General features: G+C 37.8%; 1 protein-coding gene across 3 annotated transcripts in view; it reads right to left on the bottom strand.

Moving 5' to 3' along the window:
• LOC145670215 (cytochrome c oxidase subunit 6C-like) overlaps positions 1-24,375 on the bottom strand; it is a 62,443-nt gene that overhangs the window by 4,176 nt on the left and 33,892 nt on the right. For 2 of the 3 annotated variants that reach the window (XM_081738594.1, XM_081738600.1), the window contains 2 exons: positions 13,157-13,326; positions 8,475-8,566 (listed from right to left, as the gene is read on the bottom strand). In XM_081738594.1, coding sequence (XP_081594720.1) covers positions 8,497-8,566; positions 13,157-13,320 — 234 coding nt within the window. In that variant the 5' untranslated portion in view covers positions 13,321-13,326 and the 3' untranslated portion in view covers positions 8,475-8,496. Of the gene's footprint in view, positions 1-8,474; positions 8,567-13,156; positions 13,327-17,453; positions 18,157-24,375 lie in introns of those variants that run through there. The other variant, XM_081738608.1, reaches the window with a different exon arrangement.

Below are 24,375 nucleotides of genomic sequence, written 5' to 3'. Positions count from 1 at the left end.
TACGAATAATTATTGGAGGAACCTTCTTCCAAAATTTAACATTAAATCTCCCATACGGAAAATGAACTTTCATGTTTACACCCCTAAAATGGGGCTAACGGCAATTTTCTCTTTTTTTTCTTTAGAAATTCGAAAAATTCAGATATTTCTCAATAATGTGCCAAATTTTACATTAATAGTGTGTAAACTTCATTTTCTCCTAGTGCTGTAGAAAATTACACGAATTATGAAACAGTTTATATATATATATATATATATATATATATATATATATATATATATATATATATATATATATATATATATGTTTATATATCGGGTGTTCCAAAATAAGTGTTACAACTCTTGGGAGGTGACTCCTGCCATTGAGACAAGAAAAAAAGTTCTCTTGAATTTTCGGCTATCGGACATAGTTTCGGATCTACAAGGTACCGAAAGCGTGGGAAAATGACTTTCGGACGCCAATAGTTCGGAAACTATCCAACGTAAAGAGGGCGGATAAAAAATTTACTGAAGAAGTCATACCTGCTGTATTGAATTTTGCATGTTTCACGATACTACCATTAACGCGCAAGGCATTCCCCAAAGGAACTTAGGGAGTCCCGGATAATCTGCCAAATGAAAATTGGTCTAAATGGATATGAATTGACGAGGTTTCTATCAGGTAACAATAATTCGTTTGTATTAAGTCGATATCTGGAACAAATACAAAATGGCGGACACCTTCATGGCCGTTGTGTGTGGTTGCATAATCGCCAGGTACAGATGCTGGCCAACAGTGACGTTCTGAGTATTAAGTGTAGCGAATTTGTACTCAAATGCTCTAGAAAGACATCTGGAGTGTCGGTAGAGCACAACAGATAAAGCATGTCGATTCACATGTGTGGAAACACTTAACGAAAAATGTCCAGAAATGCACCTCATACTAAGTAAACGTGAGTTCAAAGTGTCGGAAATGTAAGGAACAGCATCAAGAACATGAAAGCCACTGCCAATTCACCAATAATATTCCATTAATCCGATGCAATATGATCTGCACGGTTGGATATCGATAAGGATGCAACAACTGAGGGCAAGTTTAGGGGTGCGCACGAGACAAGATTTGTGGCTGTCTCGTCTCGAAAATGTGCTGTAAAAGTGATGTCTCGACTCGAAAAATGTATATTTCTCTATTGGAAGATCCGTGTCTCGACTCGAATTTTGTCAGGAAAATCCTGTCTCGACTCGTCTCGTGTGCATCCCTAGCCAAGTTGAAATTGTGCAAGAGGACTCACAAAGAAACTGGGTAAACTAAAGGAATGTCACTAGTAGGATCACATGTTCGATATTGAAATGTGGCGAATGTGTGAATTGATATCAACATGTAGCTAATGGACAAATGTCAACATGTCCGACTACTGCTGGGACTCGGTCCAACGTGTAAAAACTAGGAAAATAACGTTGTACATTCTGCTATTACATCTGGTGCACTTTTTGGTAGAACGCAACTAGAACACGATTGTATGAATGTCCCTCTTTGTTTTGGACATTGTCCCATAGTCGACAAATATGAAAAGAAGTCTCTTAATCCATAGTTCAAATTCTGATAGAGCGTAAAAATAACAAACATGTATCATGTCCCACATCTTCTGAGACATATGACGTGCTCGAAATATAGGGAAATACCTCCAGAAATTCGTATCTTACACAGCAGTGCACATGCCAAGACAAAGACGAAAATGAACCAATTTGGCACATGTGTAACTACTGCTGGAATACCATACATATGGGAAATAAAACATGAGAAATAGAGAGAAAGGTCTTAAAGCTCTAATTGTTTACAACTGTGCAGTAGGAATAACAAAATGAAACACACAACCATGTCGGAAGGCTGTACAAGAGCGCTTGCCAAATAAAGTGGGTACTTCTCATAGTAATCAATACATAGAAAGTGAGGCTCATTCAAAGCCTTAGGGCTAGAGCGCTCGCTTTCACTCGCGTGGTCGCAGTTTCCAATCTTACTGGGAGCCCACGTCCAGACCCGAATAATTATTTTCCTATTTTTTGTACGTGGGACGGTAGTGGGATATGTTGACATTTGTTCATTAGCTACATGTTGATATCAACACACACATATCAGCGACATTTCAATAGCGATCATGTGATCCCACTAGTGATATTCATTTAGTTTATTCAGTTTGTTAGTGAATCCCCTTGCACAATTTCAACTTAGCCTCAGTTGTTGCATCCTTATTGGTATGCAATGGGGGCGCGGTGGCTCAGTGGTAAAGCGTTCACCTCCGGGGCTTGGGGTCCTTGGTTCGATCCCAGTTCGCGCCGTGTGAACTTTGTGGTGGACAAACACCGTGCTCGTGGGTCTTCCCGGGGTTCTCCCGTTTCCTCCCACTTTCTTCATTCCACCATTTCATTCATTTCTCATCATCACTGTCTCCTTTAGCCTAACCGGCATAATAGTGGGACGTAAAACTTAAAGATTTCATTTCACTTCTTATTGGTATGCAACCTTGCGCATAATATTGCATCGGTTTGAGGGAATCTTAATGGTGAATTGGCAATTTCTCTCATGTTCTTGAAGCTAATCCTTACATTTCCGACGCTTTGAACTCACGTTTACTGAGTGCATTTCTGGGTATTTTTCGTTAAGTGTTTCCACATATGTGAATCGACCTGCTTTATCTGTTGTGCTCTGCCGACACTCCAGATGTCTTTCTAGAGCATTTGAGTACAAATTCGCTACACTTAATACTCAGAACGTCACTGTTGGCCAGCATCTGTACCTGGCGATTATGCAACCACACACAACGGCCATGAAGGTGTCCGCCATTTTGTATTTGTTCCAGATATCGACTTAATACAAACGAATTATTGTTACCTGATAGAAACCTCATCAATTCATATCCATTTAGACCAATTTTCATTTGGCAGATTATCCGGGACTCCCTAAGTTCCTTTGGGGAATGCCTTGCGCGTTAATGGTAGTATCGTGAAACATGCAAAATTCAATACAGCAGGTATGACTTCTTCAGTAAATTTTTTATCCGCCCTCTTTACGTTGGATAGTTTCCGAACTATTGGCATCCGAAAGTCATTTTCCCACGCTTTCGGCACCTTGTAGATCTGAAACTATGTCCGATAGCTGAAAGTTCAAGAGAACTTTTTTCTTGTCTCAATGGCAGGAGTCACCTCCCAAGAGTTGTAGCACTTATTTTGCAACATCCGATATATATATATATACACACGAGAGTTGTTACATAAATTCTAAGCCTAACGAACAAATATTAGAACAGGACAGGTAATATATGTAGGGCTATTTATTAAACTTCTTAGATGTTATACCGAATTTGGTATTAATATCGAATTTATTTTGTTGTTACAGATCCTGAAAGACAGAAGAGTGAGCAAAGTGTGTCCAAATGGAGAAATTGAAGGCGAGAGTTGTTATTGAATATCTTTAAAATATATATATAGCCATAAGAGATGCACATCAACATGGTTGCTACTTTAAATGATAGTGTCCTTTCATATGACACAGTGAAGAGCTAGGCAGCCGAATTTGGGAGGGGAAGAACCTCCATTGAAGATTACACTCGATCAGGAAGGCCTTTGGAAGCACCAACTCAGGAAAGCATTGACAAAGTGCATGAAATCTTCATGAATGATCGGCGAATGACCATTACGCATATTCCTGAGACAGTGCATTTATCTACCGCAAGTGTTGACCGAATTATCAGTGTTAAAAACATTTAATGAGAAAAAAAAGAGGAGGAAAAAATGGAGATGATAAGTTGTTGTCCTGAGATAGAAAGGTAATGAGACTTTTTTTGTAAAAAAAAAAAAAAAAAAAAAAAAGTCATCAAGTCTTTAATGTCAAAAGAAGACTGATAAATTTGGGAATATAAGGGGACGGAAAAAAAGAGGAGGAGGTCGGATACAGCCTAGACGTCGAGAGTGAATTGGAGTGAGCCCTGTGCAAAGGACGTAACGACGGACTTTGGATGGAAGGTCTCTACTTTCTCCTGTTAAGTTTGATTACCTCTAGTTAAACTCAGCTACAAAAGACATTCTGAGCCTTACAATAGAATTTCTCCTGACGTAAATTCTATTGTAAATTATATTGTACAATTAATCTCATTGTATACATAGTAGAAATAAATATTGTACCGAGCATCTTGAGGTGAATTAGGGTTCTTTTACTTACTTCTATACAGAAGAGATTAGAACCTACCTCTCATGCTTTAATGAGACAGTGTGGGATACGGGTTGGTGTGAATCAACTGCCATACCATATTCTATTTATTTTAATTAATTATTACCCAGTATCTGGGAATGAGTAAATTTTCCGCGAGATTGGTGACAAAACTTTTAACACTTGATCAAAAGCTCACCAGACGCAACATTTCAAGGGTCAATTTTCATGTCTTCTGGACAAATCCAAACGCCTTTCGCACTTGATTCATAACAGTAGGTGAGACCTGGGTCTACTAGTACCATCCAGAGTCCAAACAAAGTTCCAAGCAGTGGACATCCCTCATCCTCCCCTCTGAAGAAGGCCAAGTCAGTGCCCTCAGCTGGAAAAGTGATGGTGAGTGTGAGGTGCAGGTAGCCAAAGCCGAAACCAAGGTTACCAAGGAACCCCAACATAAATAAATTAAAACAATAAGGTGGAGTGACTGGGAATATTCATAATTTACCGAGAAATTTGCATAAAATGCAGATTGTAAACATCTGCATTATTTATTCCCTCTTGGAGATGTGGGTACTCTCCTGCAAGAGCCGCCACTGCACCATTAAGTCGGTAGAGCATAAACAAATGTTAGTTAATGTAGTTAATGAGAACAACAGATCTCAGGGTTGTCTGTGCAACAGTCATGGTCAAGATGCTGCTATAGTGAGTTGTTTCTGAAAAACCAAAAAAGAGGGGAAAAAATCTAAATCGGTACTTTAAAATAACAGGTATCAGCCTGTATTTGAACTCACTATACTCATGACTGTTGAAATGGTTCTCTGGGCATTAATACTCTCTCTGGGCCCCATTCAGAGAGACGGTCAGACATACACACAAAAGGGACAATGCCTCCTTGTATCACACCCCTGAAAAACAAACATCTTCATTAGTTTCAGGTACTCACCCTGCGGCAAATTGAGTTCAACACAAATTCTGGTTAGAGATGGTAGTTTATTTTCATCATACTGGAACATTAAGATGAGTGCTGTTTAGGTATATTCACACTCCAATACACTGAGATGTTAACTTCCTTTTTTAGTGCACTACTAAACACAATACACCATATTATATATATATACTTATATTCAACACTCCTTCACTAGGTAAGAAATTAAACAAAAAGGGGAGGACGAAAAAATTGATAATTGAGGTCTGGTTGACCTTTAACAAAAAAAAAATATCTATATTTTACAACTTTACTTATCTCCTCATTTTGACGAGTTCATGGTCTCTCACAGTCTTAGAGAGGAGATACTACTATCACACCAAAATTTCATATTTAGATTAAAAACGTTAATAAACAATGTATAAATTTAACTGATCAAATATCTTGATTATTTCGTTGCACAGTTCCTGTAGTTGACAAAATGAGCACGCACACAGTTCTAGTTGATCGTCACCAAGTCCTTCCACATTTCCATTTCACTGTGGATAAGGTAAATGTTCTGCACAATGTTTAATGCTGGATAATGAAGTTTCTCGATGTGGACATGGGTATGTCCATGAAAGCAAGCAAGTACAAATGCTTGAAAACCTTGTTCAAAAGTCCAAGGAAGGCACTGTGTTAAGGACGTTACAGGCATGTTTCAATATCTCAAATAGAGATATTCCATTTTTCTTTTCTCTGCTATACCGGAAGTGTACATGCTTCCCAAACTAACTGTGGGGTGTTAAAAAAAAACAATGTCAACTCATTTCTTCTCACATAAGTGACTGTTAGTACTCTGTGTTAAAAAAAAAATAAATGATTTCAATTTTTACTTTCCATAATTAATCGTGGTTAATCTGTACAACTTAGTTCCAAACACTGTAGATATGTGTACGGTTTAACACATTCTTAAAGTACACTCAAAGATGATATGTAAAAGTAAAGTCCACTACACACTCGAGTAGTCCGGTATTTCACAGGAATCTCCACGGGGACCAAACATGTCCACACGTCTTCCTGGGTTATATCTAACCGATGGTAAGAGAAGTCAAGACGACTTCCTTACGACAAAAATGTTTGCGTGTTATTCTTCCAGACACTAGAATCAACTCCCCTGTTCACCACAGAAACGAGTATATCTATCGCACAAAAACCAAGAAAGGAAGAAACTCGCTCCCTTTTGAGTCTTTAACAAAAGGTTTTGGTGCTTCCGGCAATCTTCCGGGTGGTCCTCTCTGCAAATACCACTAGTTCAGCGGCCTTTCGTTGCCAATTCACCCCGCACCCCTTTGACAAGTGCTGCTCTTCCTGAATGACGGTGAACTTGGAACCTTCTGCTCCCAGCAGAAGTCTATGAGAGTTTTTAACACAATATAATTTTCTTCACTTATAACACACTTATGAATATGAGAAATACATGTTATGATACATAGAATTAAAGAAAAATATTTATACAATACAATGTTATGCTATACTTAAACTGTCATCTCTCTCAGAAGCAGCAGTAAGCCCAATTTCCTGCGGTTGCCTTTCAAGTTGTCTGCTACCAATAGCATCCATGTTTGTATGGAGTGGGAGTGAGGAAACATCTTTGTTAATATTTAATTTAGACAATTACAAGATCCAAATGTCTTGTGCGGATGGGATACACGTTGATAAAATTAATCAGGAATTTTGTACGGTATTTCCAAGAACGATTTGAGCTTAATACGTTAATATTAATATTTTACATAGAAAATTGAGTCAAATTAATGAAAACATTTCAAACTGGTGTTGCATCTTGGGTAAAAATAATAGGTCCGCTCGCTGACGGTACCGGCTCTGGGAGAAGGGGGGGGGTGGAAGTGACGCTTGAGCTCGCTGCTATCCAAAATCACACCTATAGAAATCCAAAAACTCACATGTTGACGCTAAAATTTTTACAACTTTTTACACAATAGAAGTTGTGCGTCTATACCCACTGTTTCCAAATCAGTGTCTCTTCACTAAGGAAGGGCGTAGGATCCTTCCTGTGTATAATGAGTCTTATTTAGTTCCTCATCTAGTGATTTCTTGAAGTAGTGAGTCGTGAGGACCTCACATATAGAAGTCTAGGCGACAAGAAGTCGTGAGAGACACAGAAAAAAAAATTCTCTGTCAGCGCTAGCTCCGTCTTCCATGGTTCTAAAACTCAATGCATGATTCCTATAGAATATGCTTATTTCTTCCATTAATTTATCCATCGTAGAGTATTTTATGTCATTCTCCCTTCATCCCCATGTATGCTATACATTAAGCAATGACCCAGTAATTAGATGCAAGCGGTAAAATACAATATAATTAGCCTATAAAGGAAATAAACATGAATGAATAAATACAATATAATACAATATTGTATTAATATTTCCGTACTACGCTCGGTGTTTTACACAATTTACTCATAATACCTAGATAATATTCAATAAGTATGCTAATATTTAAGCAATTAATTTGATCACAAATTAAGCTATTTACATATTGATATGTAAATGTGCCCCTCATCTGCATTTTGATATGCAGATGATGGAGAAGGGCATTGGCCTTCTACATGAGACGAAGAGGATCTTTCAAAGGGATGAACAGTGACTGGGGAGTACTATGCAGGTCTTCTACGACAGTTGTGTGGTAATATTTGGCAGAAACGTCGTGGGAAACTGGCAACGAGTGTGTTTAAGACAATGTCTCTAGCCACAAGTCAGTCATCCCAATGGCAGCAATTCACAATTGCGGCCTTCAGATTGGTCCCAACCCACCTTATTCGCCTGATTTGGCATCTTTCACCTCTTTCCAAATCTCAAAAAGATGGAAGGTACTCAATTTGACATTGATGATGACGTCATGCATGCCGCAGATGAAATTTCATACTCCTTCGACAAGTATTTCTTACTAGCGGCATTAATAAACGTATTTAAATATCGATGGGCAAAATGTGTTGACTTGTCAGGGAACTGTTGAAAAGTAACACTATCCATAAACTCTCTGCTGCTCCGTTTACAAGTAGGCTTAGAACTTCTGTAACAACCCTTGTATTTCAATACTTCAATTCTTCACAAAGTAAGGAATTTTCTCTTGTAATCTACCTGTAGTTGAATTTCCACAAGTTTTTATTGTCCGCCATTTTAAGCGTAACGAGGATTAGGCAAAACGAGGGTCTTTTTTCGCCTAAAATGACAGACACTTCATCTTTCATAATTGTATGAGATAACTGGTTAGGTGAAAGAAGGGTTAGGCCAAACGGCGCGACACGATTCAATAGCATTTGTTGTATCTTACATATTTATTTAGCTCTGCTGACTACCCTACCTTCCATGCAGGTCACTCCTAGTTATGGAGGTGCAGATTCCATCAAACCTGCGTCTCGCATTAACTCAAATCTTTCCTCTTGGTCAAATTTCCTGAAATAAATCGTGTCAACAAATGAAACAAAACACAATTACACATTATTAAACTTGTTACAGCTTCAACACTATAATAGTACCCTCATAAAATATAATATGTCTAATGAAGCGTTATTATAATGCCTAAACTGAAACGCGGTTTAATTACACATTTCTTCAACCATAGAGCTTCGTTACAGTTTTATCTTAACAAGAAACCATACAATTAATATAGTTTGGTGTGCACAACTTAAGGACAAGATAGATACGGTAACAAAATATTGCGTAATCGACAAAATATTGCAAAAACCCGGCAACATATTGCCATAGGTCTCCCACAAGTGTTCAGGGAAGAAGACATTGCATAGCGTGACGTCAGCGTGACCGTAGCGCAGAATGGATCTGCTTCCTCAACACGAAGCACTTTAATGAAAGGGACGAAGCAGTGTGTTCAGAGACCTAAAGTGCATTGTGGTGCAGAGATGGCGTGGGTCAATGAAAACTTGGCCCATGACCCACTGACCCACCACTCACCGTGACCTACTCTGATCCACCACCCACCATGACCCACTCTGACCCACCACCACCAAACCTGATCTTCATCAACTCTGACCCATGATCCACACTCTCTCTCCACCACTAAAGACTCCACTGTAATCCACTCTGATACTTGTAATAAAACAAGGCTGTAAATTTATTACTAAACGGAGTTTGAATTTGTACGGCGAATCGCTCAAGCATCGCTCTACGATATAATATGGTGAAGTGTTTGTCATTAGCCAAATGTACTGTACACAATGTACTCAGCAGTATGTGTCGGTGGGTCGTAGTGGGGCAGTAGATCATAGTGGATCGCTGGTTCATGGTGGCTCACTGGGTCAGAGAGGGTGGTGGGTCGCAGAGGGTCACATCCTGTTGACCCATGACACACTGGCCCACTTATAAATCTTGACCCACGAAATACTCCATCTCTATTGTGGTTGTGTTACTCATAGCAACATGGCCCAAAATACCATAAGATGACTTTACATGAGGAACTATCATCGGGATACTGGAAGAAGGACGATGTGTGACCGAGGAGTTTGATATTGTCCACAGCGTTGTTTCACATTCATGGGGAGCGTTCCTAAGCACATGCAATTCTGTGCGAAAGAGAGGTGGTGGTCGGTCACGGTCAACTACAGCAGAGGACGAACGTTACATTGTGACACTGGCAAGAAGAGACCGACATCAAACAGCGAGTACAATTGCAAATACATTTAACAGGACTGCAAGGCGCCCAATTTTACGCTTTACAGTGACACGTAGACTGCATAGGGATGTTCTCTTTAACAACGGCCATTACTGTATTTTGTCAGCACCCGCATATCGGCGGCATCGTTTGCGGTAGTGCCAAGAACATCAGGAGTAAACTGACAAGAAGTGGAATCGCGTTCTCTTCTCCGATAAGAGTAAACTCGAGTAATAATTTTCATCTGGCAAGAAGTGAGAATACGCAATGAACCCAGGAACAGTGTCGAGTGTGCGGAGAGGTGTAATGTTGGATGGGTATATCAAACTCCTAATTTTTGAAAGCGGTACGTTACACTCACTGGTCAACGTTATTATGGCACTACTCCTTCTGTACGTGCGTCTTTTCAGAAGTGCAGTCGGCCCCAACTGCTTTTTGGTTGATAATGCGCGACCGCATCGAACAGCGCAGATCGCGGAACTCTTGGAACAAGAAGGCTCTGGGTCTTCTAGATCACAGGTCACGAATTTTATGACCTGTTTCATCACTACCATCCAGAAATTATCGACAGCGTTGGTGGAGTAATGGAATTCCATACTGCATGAACTTACTATGAACTTCGCGGACAGCATGGGACCACGTTGAAGAGCGTGCATCGCTGTCCGTGGTGATCACGATTTCATTCGATTTGATTTTTAGTTTAGCGCCCTTTCCAGCAGCGAGGTTATGAGACGTAAACCTACAGCTTAACATGAAATCCGAACCACATGAGCTCGGACCGAGAACAGAATCCGGGACTTCCACGCAAAAGGCTAGTACACTAACTACTTAGCCACGATGACGCTTTACAGATTTCTTAAAGGATCATTTCACTCCTTTCGTATGTCAAGGTATGGGACATCGTGTGTCCAATGCTTTTATTGTAAGTTATTGCCTCTGTATAAACGTACCATTTTTCGTTCTCCAATCACTAATGTCTATGTATGGTTCAAGTTTCACCAATCTATGCCACTTGGAAATGACACAACATGCGAAACTTACTTTCGTCCTTAAGTTTTGCCCATATTCAACTAACACAAAACTAACTTGCCCTCCCGCTCCCTAAGGTGGGAGGAGGGACAACTTTAAAATTTCAAACGGAAATTCCCTATTTTTATTGTAAATTCGGATTCTGCGACCGAAGATACACAACTTTTACTTGAAATATTTTTCGTTATCCTCCTAGATGGCACTGTAATCGCAAAAAAAAACTAATATAATCGTGCTTAACCGAGGTTGCTAATAAACTATCTGGAGAAATACACTTTTAATTTAAAAGAACACGAAATACATGTCCAAGAATTTTAAAATATGGAACTAACATGAAACAAAATTGCCCTTCCCTTCCTAAGGGGCGAGGAGGGCTAACTTTAAAATTTCAAATGGACACGTATTTCATATTCTTTTAAATTGCAATGGTATTACTATAGTATTAATTCACTCTATAAGGCTGTGAAATTAACTATAAGAGATAGTGAAAATGAAGATAGCATTACAGTGGGAGGTAGAATGATTAGGTATATACGCTTTCCAGATGATGTGGCGCTTGTTGCAGAATCTAAGGAGAAAATCAATAAGGTAGTAGAAAACTTAAGGAAGGGGTCTGAAGAATATAAGGATGAAAATAACTATCAGAAAGATAAAAGCCGTGATTATTGGAACCAAGCACTCGGTGTCGAATGTACAAATGGGAAGAAAACAGAAAAGGTGACTAGTTTTCGACACCTGGGTAGTAATATTATTAATTATATGAAGTGTGAACGTGAAGTAAAAGCAAAGATAGGATTAGAGAAAGAAGCCTTTAGAAGGAAGAAAGTACCGTACTATTTGTGGTACCTTGAATAAAGAGTTGAGGAAAAGGCTCATACAATGCTTCGTGTGCAGTATTTTACTGTATGAGGCAGAAACATGGACATTACGCAAAATGATTAAAAACGACTGGAACCAATTGAAATGTGAGTGTGGAGAAGAATGGAAAGAATTAGCTGGATCAAGCGGAAAACGAACGAGAGGGTGTCAGAAATGGTGGGGAAGAAAAGAATAGTTTTAGATATTATTAAGAAGAGGAAGAGAAACTGGTTGGGACATTGGGTAAGAAGAAACTGTATCATGAGGGACGTTTTAGAGGGTATAGTGTCAGGAAAGAGAGGAAGGAGACTACAATTAATGGACGATATCGAAACAGAGAAATCATACGTTAAGACCAAGAGGTTACCGGAAGACCGTAGAGCATGGAAGTTTCTCAGTTGCAGCAAGTGGCCTGCCAATAATGGCAGAATACCTATGGTGAGGTGACGATGATCCGTTTTACAATATAACAACATTCATCATAACTAGAGGTCTGCATAGTTATAAAATATCGCATCTGCATCCGTACCGCGTCCGCAGCATCTCTATCCGCACCCGCATCCGCAACATCTTTATTCGCACCCGCATCCGCATCCCCAGATAATGAGGTGGCAAATATATACAACTTACATAGTCTGTAATTGTCATAATTTCGAAAATATTTTTAAAAAAACATTTTAAATAGCTATCTCTTGTAGTTTCCTGAATCAAACGAAACAATACATTATATCAATTTCCTCGAGATCAAATACCAACTACGCTAAATAAAATGCAATATAAATCGTGCAGATACAAATTAGATATTAATGAACGATCTATGTACTTACCCAAAGTCTTCAAATGCAGATATCGGACCAAAATAATGCCAGGTGGGTTATATCCGCTCTATCAAGTAATTTTAGAGCACGTCTCTAAGTTTTTAAACTTCATCATTACTCATAAAAAAAAAGAGCATTTGTTCAAACCAAAGGCGAAATAGAAATAATCGTTATTAAGAAATAAAAATTAATCACAGCACCACAAACAAATTCACATAAAACCACACTAACACTTCATATTTAAGGTTTCAAAACAAACGTTTCTTAGTGCTCTTTCCACCAACATCGCAAATTTCATAGCGGTTTTTTTTTTTTTTTTTAAGGTAGGGAAAAGATGTAGGAAACCATATCCGCAACTCTATCCGCTACCCGCACAGAAGAGAAATATATATCCGCATTCGCACAGACCTCTAATCATAATCATTTTAATTAAATCTTTTCAAATATTAGGTATTTCAATTATAACTATTATTTTCTACTACTTATAATTAAACATAAATTACGACATGTGTACTAATTAATTTGAACCAATCAAACTTTGAAGGTGATAGGTAAATAGGTCTTTCTATCTACTGAAGTGCATGAAATTGCAATATTTGACTGCAGTAATGAAAGCAACAGAGAAGTAACAGTACAAATAATAATTGTAAAATAATAAGGAAAGAAAATTACTTGTAGTATTCTGCATATTTCTTCTCCTTTGCTTTGCGATGGAGATGATACTGCGTAATAACTGCAATAGCAGAAAGGCTGAGTGCCGTGATTATGTTTATTCTAATATTAGATTCAAGTATACCCCTCATCTGCTTAGGTTTCGGAATCTTTGCTTCGGACATTTTAACCTGAAAGTAATTTTAAGATATTTACATTATGAAAGTTACATTGTTAAAATATACTAAAAAACAAGAAGACAAGTCTTAGAATTGACATTTGTTCTAAAATACAATACATGAAGATAAAAAAAAAAACTACGTGTGTCTTAGTTCAGAAACAGGTAGGTACACTCATGTTCAAAATCATTGTCGCATGTCTATAAATATGTTTTTGTAGGAATATAATTTGATAACGAATTCGCTCGGTATTTCTTATAATGTTAGTATGTGTATAATCGGCAAAGATATGTATGTGGCAAATTTCATGTCAAAAGAGCAGCAAATAAGAACAATAAAACTTTCTTGTCCATTTAACAATATTTTGTTTTATTCATTCTAATTTTCGTATTTATAATTCTTTTCCTATGAAATTTATCACAAATATACATTTTCCGATTATACACACAGTACCAGCATTAAAAGTACCCTGCAAAATCATTATCAAATTATATTCTTACAAGAAGACTGTTATAGATATGCGACAATCATTTTGGACATGAGTGTACATGCGCGCCGACTACGTGGGTGCTCCGGGGCTCCGGCTCCCACACAAATAATCTTGTGGGTGCACCGCGCCCACAAGATTTTTAGTTTGGACCCGAATTTGAAGGCGTTTCTCTTGCGTTTAAGTCAGTCATGTTACCGACTGAGCCTAGGGCAGCCTCAACTATCCTTATTGTACTGGTATATTTTACTTTATCACAACACAGCCCTTTATGACAGTGTTCATAATCCATTTTAACTGACAATAAATTAATCAAATATCGAGACTTCCCTGAAAACATATAACACATCCAGCCATTGATATGCACCCACATAAATTTTGGAAAGTCGACGCCGTTGGGTAGGTAAGGCATTAGATAAGTAAAATTTCTCTCTGCCCATATGTCTGTTATCGAATTGAAACAATTCAAACTTGTTTTCACAACAATGCAAGCGAGCGGGAAAGTACAGAGGTGTTTTCATAAATTTGTTTGGATTCTTTCCTTCATTCAGCTTGGACATGTGTATGTGTGTGTGTGTGTGTTTATGTCTGGGTATAACAAACGGTTCTGCGAACTCGCAATATTTTAACAACTGGGTGCGAACCGGCAAAATAGCACCACTGCATATTAGTGTGCACCACTGGCGCAAATCCCGGGCGGAATGAGGGGGATTGTTCCCCCCAATAATCCGAGTTGAAAAGTGCTTATTGGGGATAGGTGTGATGATTTGCATCTGACTTCCACAAAAGTGAGACGAAATTGATTTCTTTTGGATTTCATCTTAATGATGTAAAGATTTGAAACTTCATTACATTAAATTTGTCATTAATTATAGTCTATTTCCAACTATTTGTTTAATTCCTGTAACGATTCCTATAATGCTATTGAGATCATCATTTTGCTCAAATAATTTGCGTCATAAATAATTGACTTTCTTTCTTAATAGTTTTGGGAAGTCATTATTTATATTATAAAGCAAGTGTCCTAAATTTTTAATGTGGATCATTGTGGATACCTCAGTAGAAACATATCAATTATAAATATGCAAATATTCAGATTTCAGAATGTGTTCACGGCACTGATATGTACCACTACTTCATCTATATCGCTTGATATAAAAATACAACAGGTTCACCTCAGAAATCAGATTCATCCACTGTGATATGAGTCTCATCTCCCGCCCCCCTCCCCTCAGAATGAGCCTGAAATCTGTCCGCCTCCCATGTAGACAATTGTGCTCCCTTTATCTTCCACTGTGCATTTTCAACTTTATAAACATTTTGAACATCGCTAAAAAAAAAAAAAAAAAGTTATTACCCGTCCCTCCCCCAATGTTGAAGACAGATTTGCGCCCCTAGTGTGCACGCATATTATCAATTTGTAAGCAATTACTTGGACATGTGCCAAGAAATGAGTGCAGGTTTACAATAGTTCGTCAAAATAATTATTTATAAAAATTGTTCTTCTCTTGTTCTAAATGATTCTCTAAGACAGTGCTTCTCAAACTTTCCGATAACGCGGACTCGCTGTTCATTCGGAAAGTGATCTTCGGATCCCTTTGCAATGCTATCTGGAATTTCACATGGTATTAAAGAAAATGCTAATTAGAATTACCACTGCCAAGAAAAAAATCAAGAAAAATAATGCAATAAGTAATTTATTCTAAAGATATATGAGTGTTTTCTAATGAACGAAATTTCAATTGAAAATACAGTAACTTTCAAGACTGGAAATCATTTTTTAAAATTATTTTTAAAAAGAAAATCCACTTGATGAACAGTGTTCTCAAATGTGGGGTCACTAATGTAAGGAATGAAATTCTTTCTGTTTTTCCATAATTGCATTGAAATCTGGAGTAAGATTTGTCACTATCAATCTTAGGTCCGATTCCACATTAAGACGATTTCGCTTTAAGGTTTTAATAGGGCCTACTGCAAAGAGCAGAAAAGGTCTGCTCACATAAGTTAGTGGCAGGGAAAGGCATCAAATGTTGCAATGCCTTTTTAGACAACTCTCTATACTCACCAGGGACGGCGTTAAGGGTGAGCGGGGGTGGGCAACCGTCCACCCGATGGATGGCCTCGCCCACTCATCCATCCAACCCACCAGAATAGGCGTGTCATTAAGGGAGGATAGGAGGGGGCAATTGTCCCCCCCCAAGAGTTTGAGGAATACATATATTTTATCGATTGTCTACTAATACACTAGTACAAATTCTGAAGTCTTATGTTGTTGGTGTTCTTGCCCCCTCAAGCGAAGTCTGAAATGATAGGCCTACCTCTGCAACAGAAGTAGAACTATGAAGATGACCAGTGTCGGATTTAGGTTTGATGGGGCTAAGCTATTGAAGATAATGGGGTAATTTTATTTCTAGCTTTCTTTTTCAGCGACAAAATTTTGTCTTTTCTGTTTGAATATATGCTATATGGTAATTTATGGACCTAATACATATCTAAATACGTTTTCGTTTAGATCTATATTTCGTTAATTTAACTTACTGTTTTGAATACATTACAGAAAAACTGTAATTTGTAAAATTAGCAGCAGTTTAATTTGTACCAATAAATCCCCTTGCCGATCTTCTCTGTTTTCTTTCTGCACCAACTATGATCAACGCTCCACGCCATGCTTCTACAATATGTGGAGACAGCATTATTTCTCATTTCAAGTTGTTTCTATTCAGTTGGGTAAAGTTTGAAACGTTTCCAGGGATCCGTGTAAGTACGTAAATACAGTCTAAATATCATCCAGGGTTGGTAATTACTGCCTCAAGCCCAACTAATCGAGTGAGCTTTTTCACGGTCAGGTTACTAGAGTAACTCAAAATGGAATGCAACCCTCGAAGATTACACGAGGTGTAATACGACACAAATTCACTGGAAGCAGAGGCGAACCTAGAAGGTTAAAACTGGAGAAGGGGCAACTAAAACCCAGATTATGATAGATATATCGTGAGTTTACTATAAACTTTCAAAAATATGTAAGCAATGGCTTCAATTATTTTTGTCACTCAAAAAACTGGGGTCTTAGATCTCTCCGGTCCCTGGCTAGATACGTCTCTGGCTGAAAATCATAAAAATATCGTTAAAAAACCTAACTGTTGCACTAAAATTATTATAAGACCTGTAAATGTAGGTAGCATCTTTTTACTGTTACGTGAAAAGATGTTGGTACCTTGCCTTGCTATGTAGTAACTAGTGTCGATAACCTAATGCATTCAGCCTGTTGCATACTAACTTACACAAAGTAAATTCGGGCAGTTCTGAACGTAACAATAGATACAATACTGTTAATATTAATCTGATACTAATATGTTACTAAATTATGTTACTGAATATAGCAACAATCAATTGTCACGTTAAGTAATAAGAATGCTAATAAAAGAACAAGTGTCATACTTTTGTGGTATTTATTAAAACCGACACCATAAATGCTAACGATATAGATACAAACAATATTTACAAAATCATGATACGAAAAATAAGTAGTGCAATGGTTGGGGTCTATCAAGGAGAAATCCCTGATACTCTCGTGTGTTTTTAATGTCACGTAGTCCTCCTTTCACGACATTTATGTCATGCAAAAGTTAATCAGCGCAAAGCATATACTCACAAACACAGGCCTTCCATCACCGCTGTCAGTCCTGGGTGGTTCCTCTGGATGCAGAATGAATGTACCATACCACACTCTTAGCAGGTGTAGGTCGAATGAAGATGATTGTTTTTAAAAATGCCTGGTTTTATAGTATCACAAAAAACTGTTTTAGTTTTAGCAAGGCACTGTTTATGCTGGAAAATATGTTTTTTCAATTTAAAATAGACACCTTGAAAGATTTTAACTTATATGTTTTGACACCATCACCTTGAATAAACTTGATATTATCACTTTGAAGGTTTTCATATTTTGATGCCACTGAAAAATCCGTTTGCGTAGGACGTGTTGTTTTTCGTGGTTGTATCGTATTGTTAATCTTGTTCTTTAATAGAATTTTTACAAGGAAAAATCACGAAGTATATGAGTGTATAATAATGTTAAACTTTTCATCGTTTAATGATTTTGGGAATATAATAATCCCCCTTTTAATAAAGTACAATGGTCAACTGTTCATGAGAACCAGTGACATAGAATCCCTTAAAATTTTTCATCGTTTTAAGACCTTTATAACCATGGAGCTGGTGCACAAAAGAAAGAAAAAAAAAAACACTAGAGGAAGGAGGCACTACTATCCATTTCATAAAGATAGGCCCCTGACTTCACGGTGCTGCCGTGACGTCCAGTCAAAACTTATATTTCATTGTCATACCTCGTTGGAATTGCTGGAATGTTGTCTTTTCAATACTTAAGATATAAAAATTTTCTTTGTACTATGTAGTGAGAAAAAAATAAAAATTAATGAAAAAGTGCGTATTTTTTCGTACTTTTTTGGTAGATCAATGTTTATAGGACTATATCTCAGAAAAGAGATCACGTGAAATAATTTCCTGTGTACAGTATGTAGATGCATCCATTAACTGTAAGATGTGAAAAGTTCAATTTTCATCACTTGATATTTTTTGTGTAATTAAAACAAATGTACGACGCTCTGATCTCCTTTACCATGGTAGGTAGAGAAACGTACAAAACACTGTTCGAAAATTTGGAAGTCTAGTGTTCCAAATATTTGGAACTATAAACAAAATAGGGTTTAGTTGGTAGAGTATTTATTTAAAAAAAAATGTTTACTTCAACATATTCTCTGCGTTAAGCGGTGAGCCACGTTGCAACCCAATCTTTAAATTCCCCGCGCTTATATGAAGAAACAGCATACAGTAAATGGAAGTGCGGCAACGCTGTCGTGCACTGTTGTCGCGTTCAGGAAGCTTGTAGCGTGAAGCCTACTTCATACGAATGTAATAGGAAAAGTATTTATTATAACCTTTCACAACATCATAAAAATATTAATGCATGCACACTTATGTCCAAAATTATTGTCGCATGTCTATAAATATGTTATTGTAGGAATATAATTTGATAACGAATTCGCCTGGTATTTCTTATAATGTTAGTATGTGTATAATCGGCAAAGACATGTATGTGGCAAATTTCATGTCAAAAGAGCAGTAAATAAGAACAATAAAACGAAACTAAAATTTTCTTATCCATTTAGGAACATTTTGTTTTACTCATGCTAATTTTCGTATTCTTTTCCTATGAAATTTATTACAAATATACATTTCCCGACTCTACATATAGTATCAGTATTAAAAGTACCTTGCAAAATCATTATCAAATTATATTCTTACAAGAAGACAGTTATAGATATGCGACAATAATTTTGGACATGAGTGTACACATCTCAATGTAATCGAAATAAAACGTTGAAGAAACACATCCAAAAACTCATCTCTTAATCTATTTACTTCATTCACTTTCGTCATGGCTTTGTTGACTCATCGCTGCTCCTGCTATCTTCCCTAATATTTATAAACAATGGCTCCATTTCTACCTCAAGATCTATCAGTATACACACTCTACAGCTTACGAACATGTTAAAGGTTAAAAAGAAATGTAGCCCTACTGTAGCCTTGGCAATCATGTGTTCACCCAAGTTCTGCGATCAATTCCCATGCCCAATGTAACACAGAATGAGTCCTTTGTTTTCTTTCAACGAAAGTAAACAATGCAATGAGTAGGTGACGAGGGCTGTATTTGCGTCTAATCACGTCGCACTGATTAAATCTTCAACACTTCCCTTCGGTTCGTAGGCGTCAAAAACTTCCACACACACTCACATCATATGGGTTCATTGCAATGAAACGGACGAATGGGCATTTATATTTTTGTGAGTATATCTTGTGCTTTTTGATTGAAAAAAAAAAAGGATATTCCTTCACGAGCGGCGATATTACAAAAAGAAGAGGCAAAATGTTTAGCGATAACGAAATTGCAGAACTGATGAATGACTCCGACTCAGACGGTTATGAGTTAGTAATTAATAGTAAGGACATTGATTATTCTGTGCTCAGTGGCGTATCCGGGAGTGAACAAGATAGTAACTCTGTTTCAAGTAAACCTGAAGCTGCGCCGAAAAAAAAAAACGCGTCATTCCTATTCAAAGGCAGATTCTAATGTAGCTTGGAGCTCTTAGATCTGAAAACAGATTTTCTGTGAAGTGTAAACTCAATATTACATATCAACTAAGGTTGTATCATATAATAAACTTTGTGCATGTTCTTGTTTCTGTGCAAGTGTATTTTGTACTGCGTGCAATAAGTGAAAAACTGACAAAAAGCAAACAAATTTTCGAGGACCATCACATGCAAATCCAAACAAGATAAGAGTTTGCTTTTCTAATTTTGAACACTTGGTACATTTACTGTATATCCTGTTAATTTGTAAGAAATTGGTTTAAAATCTGTGGAGACATTACATTTTAAAAATATCTCTAAAAAGTGCCGGACAGTGTGCGTGACAAGTTTAAATACCCGTCCGGCTGAGAGTCTATACGCGCCAGGAAAATGTGGCAACGTAGCACTCCGTATAAACTGCGATAGCGAAGGGCGCAAAGCAGAAATAATCATAATGTCATATTTGTGATTGTTTATCTTTTAAAACAAGTCAAAACAGTTTGGTTGAAAAAGCTATTTTAAGATCTTTCTAAAAGTTTTTTCAGATTGTTAATACACCGCAGCAATTCAGAGATAATGATGTCTCACTTTTTACTGAATAACAAGAAAATTACTACGTGTTGAGTAATGAAATTTTCAGAACTTACAGGTAATAGATGCACCTACATATCGTGCACAGGAAATTATTTCATGTTATCTCATTTCCGAGATATAGTCCTATAAACATTGATTTACCAAAAAAGTACGAAAAAATACGCACTTTTTCATTAATTTATATTTTTTTCTCACTACACAGTACAAAGAAAATTTGTATGTCTTAAGTATTGAAAAGACAACATTCCAACAATTCCAACGAGGTACGACAATGCAGTATAAGTTTTGACTGGACGTCACGGCAGCACCGCGAAGTCAGGGGCCTATCTTTATGAAATGGAAGTTAGTAAACACACACACGAGAAAAAAAAAGATCACTAAAACTGATGGGTCCGTGTAGATGTCGAGCGTGATCCCAATGGTGTATCCGGGAAGGCTGGAACTCGGGAAATCCTGATCGTGGTGGTGCGGCACGTCGAGAGTCAAGGGCGATCTCCTGGAAGTCTGCTATCTGGAAGGTGTGATTCTTGAGCCAAAATGGACAGCATCTTGTGGTCTGGAAGTCGTGAGGTCCATCATCCAGAAAAGGAAACTGCGACTTGGTAGGCATCATCCATGGAAACGGGTAGCAAGATGATGGGTAGCCCAGATGCGTTTGTGAAAATAGGCCGGGTGCGGAAAAGAAATTACATGACAGGAGGCACTGAATTACTTGTTAAAGACCATTGTGAAAACGTTTTAAAAAAAGACTAAAAGAAAGAAGAAAGGGGAGAAGAGAAAATTAGGAAGAAGAGTAATTGCTATTGCAAAAGGAACGTACAAGGAACAAAAGGTATTACGTAAAAATATGTATAATGGCGAACTGAAATGAAGAAGGCACCTGATCAATCGTTAGGGAGATGCGGATATTCCGGGGTGTGTAAAATGGCGAGAGCCTTATGTTTTATTATTATTATTAATATTATTATGATCATGTTTACTATTACTGTATGTGGTGTGTACGGAAGTATGGTCGTGGATAGCGAAAGATTCCGTTATAGTAGAAGAAGTATAGAAAGGAAGAGTGAATTTGCCATTAAGTAGGACAAATATATATATATATATATATATATATATATATATATATATATATATATATATATATATATATATATATATATATATATATATATATATATTAGTGAGACGTAGTTTATTCCTGGCCAAGGTACCGTAAGTTGGCCTGGAAGACAAATGATTCGGGAGAAACTGCGTGAGGTTGCCAGTTGTGAGCAAAAGGAGCTTGCGTACGGGAGGTGAGAAAAAAAATGGAGACGCGAGTGGCAATGGTAATTAATGTGTACCGTTCGCGAATGTGTGGTGGGGTTTATGCGTTTTATTATCATTATAATGAGAGGATTTGTTAAGGTGTGTGGAACGAGGAATGAAAATGGGGGAGGACAGAGTACGAGGTAAGAACCAAAAAATTGTGTATGGATATTTATGGGTGTGGGATGAGAGAAGGCATTTCGTCCTAGCGACCTTAGTGATATCATGTGGGGTCGGACCAGCCGTTCCCAAAAAAGGACGCAAGAAGGAAATGAGATGGAGAGTCTTTCCTTACGCGTCTAGGAAAGAAAATGACGTGAATAATGAATGATGCCGGTATATTGCTTATGGGGAGAAGGAAAAGCGTAGAGTTTGTTATGAGCGTAACTAGGAGTCGTTGCACGGGAGAAATAGTGCATGTACAACGGGTTGCCTAAAAACAGGAGACGAAGCATATGCAATAATAATGAACTACCGGAAGAAAAAATGCCGCACGGGAGAAGTATTGTCTGTAATGTGTGTTGTCTACCTGTAACTGTAATTATGGCATAACGAGAGACAAAGTCGGAAGTTTTGCCAGTGTGGTACTACAGAAAGGGATCATGTTTCACTAGGAACGTTAAATTAGATAATCAAAACATAACGTGAAATGTAATTGGTAGTTGGGTTTTGAAGTAATGTTTGGTCAGATCTTATTTAGAGGTACTGAGAAAGCGCTTGTACTTATACTCAAATTCGGGGTCTGGGTTTGTAGGCGGGATGTACAGTTTCAAACGGGTCTTAGCAATGACCGTTGGCTTCCCATCAATATCTAAAAGATACTCATCAGCTGAGACATTCGAAATCACTTTGTAGAGTCCCTTATAAAGACGGGATAATGGCTTACAAGTGTTAGGTTTTGTTGAGGTATCTAAGACCATAACTAAACTGTCAGGGAAGAACTGTGTTGGATTTTTGGCCTTCTCAATGCGCTTCTTCAGATCAGTGAAAACTTGGTGTTTTCGAAATTCAACTAGATCCCTCATTTCTTTGAGTGCAAGTAGGCGATCATTAGTATTCAAAGTTTCTTGTTGAACATGTAGCAAATTGTCTAATGGTAAAGTGGGATGAACGCCATAGAGGAGAAAATGAGGAGATAGACCAATGGAAGTTAAGGGTGATTTATTCAGAGCCGCTGTGGCATGCGCAAGGAAGCGAGGCTAAAATTTCTGGTTGTCTTGGCACAGAAATTTGAGACTCGTTTGCAAGGAGCCTAATCTTTGGTCGACTGTGCCTAGAGAACGATGTTGATAGGGTAGGCCGTACTTAACTGTTATGTTAAGAGACTTGAGGAAGTTTAACGATACTGTAGACCGGTGTGAACTCTGAAGATCTAAATAGATTGTGCGAGGAGTATTATATGGAAGAATGATATGGTTTGTGATGAAATTGATGAAGTCGCTGTTTGGAGTTGTAATAGGATGAGTAATGGTGAATCCAATACAGTGGTCCGTAGCTGCATAAAAGTATTGAAAACCTTCGGGATCGCTGCGTATTAGCTTGCCTGCTAGGTCCAAAGAAAAGGTTTCAAATAGGCCTGACTGAGGAAAACGCTGAATTGTTGGGTTATTAGGCATGTAATTGCGTTTAAAGATGGCGCAGCCTTTACATGATTTAAGTTTCTGAGCTAGCCATGATTTTAGGCGCGGAAAGAAATACTTGTATCGCAACATCCAATACACCTTGGTAAAACCTATGTGAGTCATTGGGTCATGATACTCATCGAATAAAGCTGGTTTAAGACTGTCGGGTACGCAGAGCAGTAATCGAGAGTTAGGTACTCGGTACAGTTTTTTGTAAAGTATGCCCTTCTGAATAACGTATTGTTTGTTGAGACGTTGGAATGAAGGATCTGTCTCGTCTCGTTTGTTGAGAGTCTCGATAATTTTGGAGAAGAATTTATCTTCACCCTGTAGGCGAGATAGGTCTAAGTTGTTATCGATAGTTAGAAGTACAGAATCAGGCACAACTTCATTGTCCATGTCTATCGTGTCTTGCGTAATAGGAGCAGAGTGCCTACTAAGATAATCAGCTATGGGGTTCTGATGGCTTTTTGCATGTTTGATTCTAAAGTCAAATGTTTTAATGTAGTTTAACCATCTCAAAATTTTGGGGGATGGAACAATTGTTTTCCGAACAGCAAGAAGATAAATATTGTCAGTAACTAGTGTGAAATGGTGGCCTAACAAATATTTTTCTAATTTCCGGAGAGAAAAGTACACTGCATATAATTCTTGATGGAAGATTGGAAGGGGGGACACGGTTTTGGGATGTCTGGAAGAGACATAGCAAACAGGTTGCACAACGTTAGTAGTGAGATCTTTCTGTAATAACACCGCCCCGATGCCTACTGATGCGGCGTCTGTCATGAGAATGTGGTGTGTATTGCGGGTGGAATATAGAGCAAGTACGGGGGGTGAGGTTAGAAGTTTCTGCATTGTTTCAAACGCTTGAACGCGCTCAGGAGTCCAGATGAGCTTTTTAGG

The sequence above is a fragment of the Thermobia domestica genome, chromosome 2, assembly GCF_964235325.1.
Source record: "Thermobia domestica chromosome 2, izTheDome1.hap1.1, whole genome shotgun sequence".
Lineage (NCBI taxonomy): Eukaryota > Metazoa > Arthropoda > Insecta > Zygentoma > Lepismatidae > Thermobia > Thermobia domestica.
This window is presented reverse-complemented; position numbering and strand designations above follow the sequence as displayed.